The sequence below is a fragment of the Brassica oleracea genome, chromosome C5 (assembly GCF_000695525.1).
Source record: "Brassica oleracea var. oleracea cultivar TO1000 chromosome C5, BOL, whole genome shotgun sequence".
In the NCBI taxonomy this organism is placed as follows: domain Eukaryota; kingdom Viridiplantae; phylum Streptophyta; class Magnoliopsida; order Brassicales; family Brassicaceae; genus Brassica; species Brassica oleracea.
Genome location: NC_027752.1, coordinates 41,947,047 through 41,957,466, shown reverse-complemented (window position 1 = coordinate 41,957,466; position 10,420 = coordinate 41,947,047). Strand labels below are relative to the sequence as shown.

Genomic DNA, 10,420 nt, shown 5'->3' with positions numbered 1-10,420 from the left:
TATGAACAAAATTGAGCTAATTGTTAAAAAGAATAATAATGGGTGGTCTTGGGTTATTTCCAATGGGTATGGACTAACTTGGGCGTGGGTGTTTTTGGGTATGAGTGTTAAATGACCCAACTGTACACACCCATTTGGGTGTGGGCCGCCCAACTTGACATCCCTACATGTGACATACTTTACCTTTTTTAACATACGTTTGTTGCGTATGTTCAAATATGAAATGTCATCGAATTTGGGAGCTAATCTCGGTTTGCTAATAACTGATCGTCGGTAGAGATGTCAAACAGGTTTACCCATACTGTTCCGTCCCGTACCGCAGCGGGTTACAGCGGGCCTGTCCCGCGCGGACTGCGGTTTTCAAAATGTCGGCCCAAACCCGTACCGCAAAATATATAGGCCTTCGTGGGCCATCCCGCAGGACGCCTCTTTATCAAACCGCCTACTACAGTTTCTTTCATGAATGTTCAAGTAAAAGAGTTGTGTAAGAAAGTTGAAGAGAGCTCATTTACCTTCACTAAAGACTTATGAAAATCAAATCCCCAAAACTCCGTTTGTGCTTGCGTTCTTGAGTTATAAGCTTTTTTTTTGTTATCAGCATAAGATTTTGTTGAGTTTGAATCTGATTGAGTTGTTGTCTTTGTAATAATTTGGCTCAAGTGTTGTATGTCTTCATCATACCATCTTTCATTTTAATTCTTTGGATTGCAAAAAAATTCGTGAATCACTTTACCAAATTATACAAGTAACGTGATATACAACTAATTTTTCTCCTAAACAACACCATTGTAACCAAATTTAATTTAAGAAAAACACCACTTCACAGTACTGAAACAAAACCAATCAACTTAAACAAGAAATATCACATTGTAATAAATCAATTCAAAGTTGTGTGTAATAAAAAGAGAAAACCAAATCAAAACATCACTAGAGCTCGAATTGTCATCGCTGGAGCTGGAGTCGTCATCGCCGAAGCTTGAATCATCATCACCGGAACTCGAATCATGCATCATCACCGGAACTCTTTATGTTTTATGGGAGAAAAGTCACAAGAATCGATTTTTTCTCACTCTATTTCTCGTTTTTTTAAGGTAAAATAAGAAATGAAGAAAAAAATGCGGGTCCATGTAATCCCGCATGACCCGTTTCGGCCCATCCCGCAAAAAGTCCAGTCCCGCAAAGACCCGTCCCGCGAAGCCCGCAAATTTGCGGGCCTAGAAAACCTCGTCCCAATACCGTATCGCGACAGTCTTTTACGGGCCAGGCCCAGATACATAGTTGCCATCTCTAATCGTCTGGTTGAGGTTTCACTGACATTTAAAGTTGGAATCTTTTGCTCCCTCTATTGGATAACAATGGGATCTAACTTTAATCTTTCCGGTTTATGATGCTTGTGTCGGTGCTATTATTATCTGTACGAGAGACATAATAGAGGGTGAGAATTGATGATCTGAGCTCTCTGACTTAACAGGTTAGAACCTACTTCACGCCATAGAAGAACTGGTTGTACATTCATACAAAAACCATTATCATGTTAATGACGATTATTAAATAGTACTATATATATTATAAAGTTATTGTCGAACAGTGTTACTGATAAAAAATTAGTCCTTTAATCTGTCGAGAGACAAAGAGAGAGAAGAAAACTAAAAGAAAGCACGACCCTTTTGCCGGTTCCTTTGTGTTATTGAAGATGGCGGCTCCGGAGGATGAATCTTCCGCTCAGTCTCAATCTTCCTCTGCCGCTGCGGCTGCTCCCACTCCTCCTCCTCCTCCTTCCTCCGCCGGGGATCATTACCTCGCTAAGTGCGTCCTCCGCCCCAGCGTCGTTCTCCAGGTTGCTTATGGTTATTTCCGCTCTCGCTCCTCCCGCGACATAGTTTTCGGCAAGGTTAGGCCTTTGCCCCCTCCTTCTTCCTGTAATCAATACTTTTTGGATTTATGTGGAAATTTCGTTCTTTTTAGGGGTTGAGATTTGCCACTCCCAAGAATCTCCACTTGTTTCAATTTCTTGCTGTTTATTCTGTTGAGGGCATTATGAAAAGAGTAAACTTTGTATGCTTTCTTGTGGTTACAGTGTGGAAGTTGCATTATTAGGATTACTTTAAAAAGATCAAGGCTTTTTTTTTTGTTTTGAATGGATAAATAGTTAGCAAATCCAGGCATTCCAGGAAGTTTTTGATCCTAGCTTGAAATTTCACCTTTTTCTTCTTCTTCTTAGAAATTTCCTTCTGAATTTGTAAAGTTTTATTTTTAGTATGGTTGCATCTGCTTCGGGGATTAGTACATCCTGATTTTTTTTTTTTTTTTTCTGAATTAGTTACTCGTTAGTTCCTATGAGTTAAAAGATTTGACATCATGGAGCCAGGATTATTTTTATGTGTTTTTGGGAAAAGCTTTTGTCTAGAACAATTTGTGTGAGCCAGGTGTGTGTGCTATATTGATATCTTAATGTTTAATCAGTAACTAGAATGTATTATTTTTTTGCTCACATCAGGAGACCTGCATAGAGTTGGCGGTTATCGGTGAAGACGGGGTTGTTGAATCGGTGTGTGAACAGAATGTATTTGGAACAATCAAGGATTTGGCTGTTATACCTCAGAGTAATAAACCATACTCAAATAGCTTTCAGGTATGCATTTTCCATTCCCAAGAGTTTATTTCAGTGATCAGGAATTTTTTTTAAATGGGTGACATGTTAGCTTTGGTTTTGTTAGTTAATGGAATGCAGACATCTGTGATTTGATATGTCAACCATCTATTTTCCTTTTTCAGATGGGTAAAGACCTTTTGGCTGTTCTTTCTGATTCTGGAAAGCTCTCATTTCTCTCATTTAGCAATGAAATGCATAGGTTTCTTCTACGTCTGCTCTTATTTATTCCCGATAACCTCATGTCATTGTCATCTTACTCATTTTACTGCCATGTGGCGTAGGTTCTCGCCGATACAACATGTTCAACTGTCTAGTCCAGGAAATTCGAGGGATCAACTTGGAAGAATGCTCACTGTAGATTCTAGGCAAGTTTTCATGCCAGTTTATTACATATATGATTCTGTTGGTGCCTGTAGATATACTGCTTTTAGAATAATGGACTAGCTGTATCTCTTTTGTATATTTTGCCTAGTTATGAAGTGCTCACTATTGGATTTTCTGGCAAAAAAATTTTGAATTTGTTGAAGCAATATTGTAATTGTTTAACATACCATATTTATTTTTTTGAATAGCAATGAGTAATATTGAGTCCTATTATGCAATTTGCAGCGGACTTTTTCTTGCTGTCAGTGCATATCATGATTGTTTTGCGCTATTTTCCCTCTCAACATCGTCTATGGCTGATATTATTCTTAAGGTATTGATTTATGTCACCAACTTGGGGAGCATGTTGTAACTTTATTTGACAATAAGTTAATTTATTTTTTTCTTTTACTTTTAGAGGATATTTTATCCTTCTGAAGACGGAGGGAAGGCTAGCTCTGAACAAGCAGTATCTGGTACTATTTGGAGCATGTGTTTCATTTCTAAAAGTTTTAATGAATCCATGGATTATGACCCTGTTCTTGCCATCGTTTTGAATAGGTAATCCTTGCAATTTGAAAAGCTTTGTTATTAGTTATTGTACTAGCTCCATAGGAGTCTGTCATCTCAAGGTTGCTTACCTCGGTATTTTTCTGATTGTATAGGAAAGGGTCTCTCCTGAATGAGCTAGTTTTGTTGAGATGGAATGTCAAAGAGGAATCCGTTTGTCTAATATCAGAGTATGTCGAAGCTGGAGCTCTAGCACATAGTATTGTCGAAGTTCCTCACTCCTCTGGATTCGCCTTTCTGTTAAGAATGGGTGATGCGCTCTTAATGGATCTTAGGGATCCTCAAAACCCTTGCTGTTTGGTTAGGACATCCTTAGATTTTGTTCCCGCGTCATTAGTTGAAGAGCAGTTTCTTGAAGAGTCGTGTAGAGTACAAGATGGAGACGATGAGGGTCTTTTTAATGTTGCTGCATGTGCTTTGTTAGAGCTCAGGGATTATGATCCCATGTTCATAGATAATGAAAGTGACAATGGAAAGTTGAGTTCCAAGCATGTCTCTTCATGGACTTGGGAGCCGGAGCATAATCATAATCCCCGGATGATTATTTGCTTAGATGATGGCGAATTTTTCATGTTTGAACTCAGATACGAAGATGATGGGGTTAAAGTTAATGTATCAGAGTGTTTATACAAAGGTCTACCGTGCAAGGAAATATTATGGGTGGAAGGTGAGTTCCTGGCCACGTTCGCCGAAATGGCTGATGGAACGGTTTTCAAAGTGGGAACCGAGAAGCTGCATTGGATGAGTTCCATTCAAAACATAGCTCCGATCTTGGATTTCTCAGTTGTGGATGACCAGAACGAGAAACGAGACCAAATCTTCGCTTGCTGTGGCGTAACGCCTGAAGGATCTTTAAGAATTATCCGTAGTGGCATTAACGTAGAAAAGCTTTTGAAAACCGCCCCTGTTTATCAAGGAATCACTGGTACTTGGACTGTTAAAATGAAGCTAACTGATGTGTACCATTCGTTTCTTGTTCTGTCATTTGTTGAAGAGACCAGGGTCTTATCTGTTGGATTAAGTTTCAAAGATGTCACTGATTCAGTTGGTTTCCAGCCTGATGTTTGCACCTTGGCGTGTGGACTCGTTGCCGATGGTTTGTTGGTTCAGATTCACCGAGATGCAATAAGGCTGTGCATGCCCACCGTGGATGCTCATGCTGATGGCATTCCTGTTTCTTCACCGTTTTTCTCCTCTTGGTTTCCAGAAAATCTCAGTATCAGCTTGGGGGCAGTTGGTGAAAATCTGATAGTTGTGTCCACGTCTAACCCTTGTTTTCTGTCTATTCTCGGGGTCAAATCAGTATCATCTCAGTGCTGCGTAATCTATGAGATTCAACGAGTAACATTGCAGTATGAAGTCTCCTGCATCTCAATTCCTCAAAAATATATTGGAAAAAAGAAACCACGCGCTTCTTCCCTGGATGATAGTTGTAGCAAAGCTGCGATTCCTTCTAATATGGAGCGAGGCTATACGTTTCTGATTGGCACACATAAGCCTTCTGTTGAGGTCGTCTCCTTCTCAGAAGAAGATGGTGGTGGTGTTAGAGTCCTTGCTTCTGGGATGGTGTCTCTAACAAATACAATGGGAACTGTTATCAGTGGATGTATTCCTCAAGATGTAAGACTCGTGTTAGTTGATCAAGTTTATGTCCTTTCTGGGTTAAGAAATGGAATGCTGCTACGTTTTGAGTGGCCTCCCTTTTCACATTCATCCGGTCACTGTAAAGAAGAGATGGACAGTGTTGTGAGTGACCTTCTGTTAATTGCCACCCGACGTATCGGCATCACACCTGTTTTTCTGGTTCCGTTCAGTGATTCACTAGATTCAGACATCATAGCTCTTTGTGACAGGCCATGGTTGTTACAAACAGCTCGGCAAAGCCTTTCCTATACTTCCATCTCATTCCAACCTTCAACCCATGCAACTCCTGTATGCTCGTCTGAATGCCCTCAAGGAATTCTTTTTGTTGCAGAGAACTCTTTACATCTGGTAAATTTATATTCTATTTTACAAATTTTAATTCCAGATTGTCATTGACATATTGTGCTGTGCTCTGGACAACGATATGCTAATTCTATCAATCAATGTTTAGTGTTCTGATATAGTTTGCTTGGAAAATATTTTGCAACGAACAGAGAAATAGTTATTTCTTTTCTATAGTTTAGTAGTCTCATACAAAATAGATAGTTGGTCCTTCTATGGTTGTCTAATGTATTTGCTTGTTTTGTAGGTGGAGATGGTTCACAGCAGACGACTTAATGCGCAAAAGTTTCACCTTGGAGGCACTCCGCGAAAGGTTCTTTACCATAGTGAAAGCAAACTATTGATTGTGATGAGAACTGATCTGTATGATGCGTGCACGTCTGATATATGCTGTGTGGACCCGCTAAGTGGGTCAGTGTTATCGTCCTACAAGCTCAAACCTGGAGAAACTGGAAAGTCAATGGAGCTTGTACGTGTGGGAAACGAGCAGGTCCTTGTGGTTGGGACGAGTTTGTCTTTTGGTCCTGCTATACTACCCAGTGGTGAAGCTGAAAGGTTTAAAATCTGGTTCTTAAGCCACTTTTTAATTCTACTAAGTAAGAAGAACTTTTTGCTGATTGTGTGTTTTATCTTTGAATACCTGTTTTACAGTACAAGAGGACGATTAATCATTCTCTGCTTAGAACACACTCACAACTCGGATAGTGGTTCAATGACAATCTGCTCAAAGGCTGGTTCATCTTCCCAACGCACATCGCCTTTTCGTGATGTTGTGGGATGCACAACAGAGCAACTATCAAGCAGTAGTCTCTGCAGCAGTCCTGATGATAATAGCTATGATGGAATCAAAATTGATGAATCTGAAACATGGCATTTGAGATTGGCCTGTGCAACAACTTGGCCTGGAATGGTACTTGCGATCTGTCCATACCTTGATCATTTCTTCCTGGCGTCTGCTGGCAATGCTGTAAGCCTCACTTTGATGATCTATTTTTTTGGTGCTAATTGTTTAGCATACTAATCTGCTAACAAATATGCTGCTCTCCAATAGTTCTATGTATGTGGCTTTCCGAACGATAGTCCTGAGAGAATGAAAAGGTTTGCAGTGGGAAGGACTCGTTTCATGATAACATCTCTGCGCACATACTTCACTAGAATTGTTGTTGGGGATTGCCGTGATGGTGTTCTATTCTATTCTTATCACGAGGTTACCTTCTGTTGTCCATTTCTAATATGTCCTCTTCTTTGACTGTCAATATTTGATATTCTTTCTTTTTTCATGTTATTTGAAGGATGTGAAGAAACTTCACCAAATATATTGTGATCCAGCACAGCGGTTAGTTGGTGATTGCTTTCTAATGGATGCCAACTCTGTTGCTGTATCTGATCGCAAGGGGAGTATAGCTATCTTGTCTTGCAAAGATCATTCAGACTTTGGTACGAAACACTTGGCCTTTTCTTGTTGGCTCAGATTTTATTTTCTTTTGGCTCTTCCTTATCTAGAGTTTAGATTATATCCAACAATTCGACAGTGTGACATGAAAGCGTATCCAAATGTGTAACTGTTAACTTGTAGATTTATAGATGCATATATGTTACTAGTGTGAATGATACTCTGTCCAAATTTAATATGCTGCATCAGCTAAGGGGTATCACAGTTGGAGGAGTATGCAATCATTAAGATTTTTTCAGAACATATAGCTTTGTTCGGATCTCAAACCTTAAAGCAATCTTCTAGGGCACCTGTACCTTCTTTCGAACTAGAATTTGCTTATCTGGCAACTGGTCAGATGTTCCATGTTCGTTAAGTAAATAGAAGCTTCCTGACATGTGGAAGATGGCATCGTCATTGAAACTGACTACCTTTTAGGGGACTAAAATTTTAGTATTTAATCTACTGACATTCCTTGTTCGTAGGATTCTTCTTAACTTGGGATTTGAAAATATTCTTAATAGAGGCTTTCTTATGATTCAGAAGAATTTGCTAACTGAAAATACATCTTGATGATCCAGAATATTCAAATCCGGAGTCCAACCTGAATCTAAACTGTGCTTATCACATGGGTGAGATTGCCATGGCTATCAAAAAGGTAAATCCTTAACTTGAAATTGAGTATTTCACTGTATCACAATAACTTGAAAAGTTAGTGCTGCTATCTGATTCGCCTTCTATTCACCTAATTGTGTGCTATTACTGTAACAAGCTTAGTCTACCTTAAGTATGTAAATGTCTTAGGTTATAGAAAACGATTACTTGGCGCATTGGTCTAACAAGTCCTTAAGCTTAAATTGGTCCATGTTCAGTATTTATTATCGGATTCTCATGGCAATAGTGTACCTAGCCACTATAGAGTTTTAGTCAAGTTTCTTGTTGTACATTTCAGTTACATAATTAACCAATATCTGTAATGTCAATTCATTACTGCTCTTGCCGCTACACTGTTAACAGGGTTGCAACATTTACAAACTTCCAGCTGACGATGTGCTGCGAAGTTATGGTCTTAGTAAAAGCATTGACGCAGCTGATGACACTATCATAGCCGGCACCCTATTGGGAAGTATATTCGTCTTTGCTCCGATTTCAAGGTATGTGTTGACATAGCTAGTTTATGGTATTTCATTGCAGCATCTGCATATCATGGAATATTGATAGTGTTAATATGAAAATATTTTTGGGCTTGTGTTATACTTTAGTTACCCGTAAGCTTGCACCAGAAATTTTGTTTGTGCTTATTTTCCATGAGAAGTTAAGTGACTACTGACCACAAATTTCTGTAGGGAGGAATATGAGCTCCTAGAAGCTGTCCAAGCAAAGCTCGTGGTCCATCCTCTGACTGCTCCTGTTCTTGGTAATGATCATAAGGAGTTCAGAGGTCGAGAGAATCCGGTAAGCGAACCACAAAGCAGTTCTAATTTTTTTAGATGTGACATGAAATATCTTTTCACTGCCTGCAATGGGTTGGTCATTAAATTTGCGTGCGACTCAGACATATATATAGAGGATATTGTTAAAAGTTGTTTCTTATCCATTATTGGTAGTATGAAACATAAGTTTTGACAATTTTGCAGTCCCAAGCGACAAAGATTCTGGATGGAGACATGCTTGCTCAGTTCTTGGAGCTTACAAATAGACAGCAGGAGTCAGTTTTATCGACGCCTCAGCCATCCTCAAGCACATTAAAATCAAGTTCAAAGCAATGTTCTTCTCCGCCTCTCATGCTACACCAAGTTGTACAATTGCTAGAGCGTGTCCATTACGCTCTCCACTAGTCCATCCTCTTCTCAGCTCCCTTTCTCTCCGCAAGATTGCAACTTATATTCCACGACCAACGGATTCAATGATCCAATCTGGTGCGTAACTGAGGCCTAATTCTTTTATAATAGTGGTAGTGAAGTGGTGAATTGTGAATACTTACAAGCTTATCGACATGATTGCTTATAGGGTGCAAAAGAGTTTGGAAAAAAACATCCAGAGTCATAGGAGTTGCCTTTGTGTTCTTGAGGGCAATGAGTCTTAACGACTAATCCTTATTCTCTCCCTCTGAGACATTTTGTGGAGGAGCATACTTTCCCTATGTACAGAAGTTGAGATGTGGTTTCTTTTAATGCCTAGGACTCGGTATCATTGTGTACATAAATAATAACCAAATGTTTCTTCATGTTATGTTAAACTTTAAACAAAGGGATAGATAGACAAACAGATTTGATAAAAAAATATATATCATTGTGTACATAAATAATAACCAAATGTTTCTTCATGTTATGTTAAACTTTAAACAAAGGGATAGATAGACAAACAGATTTGATAAAAAAAGATAGACAAACAGATTTGATAAAAAAAAAAATATATATATATATAGAAATATTAGTTATCTAGTTGTCTGTTTCAAAGGATTTACTTGCATTAAGCATTTTTTTTCTGCGATCTGCATAATTTCGATGCTTTCACAACTATGCTATTACCTTGTCTGAGCAAAAAGTTCATGTATAAATCGATACAAGCATAGGATCTTACAATTCTTGATCTTACTTTATAAATATTGATAAATGAAAATAATTTCGCAAACATAACAACTAGAGATGGGCATTTAAGAACATTTTAAACAAATGGATTAAAAATTTACACTTAAACTAATTTCACATGCAACAAACAAATCGATAATCAAAGTTGACAAAAAAAACAAAAACAAACAAATCGATGATGATAAATAATATATGGTTAAAACATTTCAGTTTCATGTTATATAAGTCAATGGAGTGTGTGGACTGGGGAAAAAAAACAAAAGAATTTCCGTGTAATTCCAATTATGAAAAGTTTAGGTGTAGAAATGTTTAAATGGTTTCTACTGGATGTTTTGATGATTAATCAAATCGTTAAACAAGAAACATGAACTGACCGTTGATTATTAAGCAACTTACGTAAACCATTCATATAAATATTATGGGCTGACTATATGATATACGTAATGTGATCGTAACCAACAAGAAAATAAAGAAAGGGCCGACCGCCCACGGCTAATGGGCCACCCATGCCGGCTCTCTCGGCCCGTGGGCCCCATCCTGTCTGACGGTCGGTTCGTTAATTTTCCAAGGCTCGGAATCATTGTTTACTGACCCTGCAATTACCACCCGACTTTTTTCCGTGCTTTGGCCTCACTCGCACGCTATCGCGAATCACTTTCCGATAGGTCACCAATCCTTCCACTACTCCAGCTCAAGTACGCTTAACTCTAGAGTTCTTTCGGGATGTGCTCCGGAAAAGGTAAGTCAACTTTGGTGACATAGGTAGCCAAATCAATTCTCTTAAGCTTTTTCACATATCACAACTCGGGACACATATCACAACTC

General features: G+C 38.7%; 1 protein-coding gene across 2 annotated transcripts; it reads left to right on the top strand.

Annotated features, from left to right (window-relative positions):
- The first annotated feature begins 1,359 nt into the window (after positions 1-1,359).
- On the top strand, positions 1,360-9,289 carry LOC106294906 (pre-mRNA-splicing factor prp12). Of its 2 annotated transcripts, none has more exons than XM_013730610.1 (17): positions 1,360-1,471; positions 1,694-1,891; positions 2,498-2,632; positions 2,776-2,852; positions 2,935-3,018; positions 3,263-3,350; positions 3,435-3,577; positions 3,682-5,578; positions 5,820-6,127; positions 6,224-6,539; positions 6,624-6,779; positions 6,865-7,009; positions 7,586-7,662; positions 8,022-8,158; positions 8,351-8,459; positions 8,642-8,923; positions 9,015-9,289. In XM_013730610.1, exons 2-16 carry the CDS (start codon positions 1,694-1,696, stop codon positions 8,840-8,842), a joined length of 4,071 nt encoding a protein of 1,356 aa, XP_013586064.1. In that variant the 5' UTR covers positions 1,360-1,471; the 3' UTR covers positions 8,843-8,923; positions 9,015-9,289. The 2 variants fall into 2 exon arrangements, with proteins under 2 accessions (XP_013586064.1, XP_013586063.1); XM_013730609.1 differs by having other exon boundaries at positions 1,361-1,471; positions 1,609-1,891.
- Positions 9,290-10,420: the final 1,131 nt, after the last annotated feature.

Bases quoted from the DNA above. Each gene is read 5' to 3' on its own strand.
- LOC106294906 (XM_013730610.1), top strand. From the start codon at position 1,694: ATGGCGGCTCCGGAGGATGAATCTTCCGCTCAGTCTCAATCTTCCTCT. The intron at 3,578-3,681 runs GTAATCCTTGCA...CTGATTGTATAG, and splicing joins CTTGCCATCGTTTTGAATAG to GAAAGGGTCTCTCCTGAATG. The intron at 8,460-8,641 runs GTAAGCGAACCA...ACAATTTTGCAG, and splicing joins TCAGAGGTCGAGAGAATCCG to TCCCAAGCGACAAAGATTCT.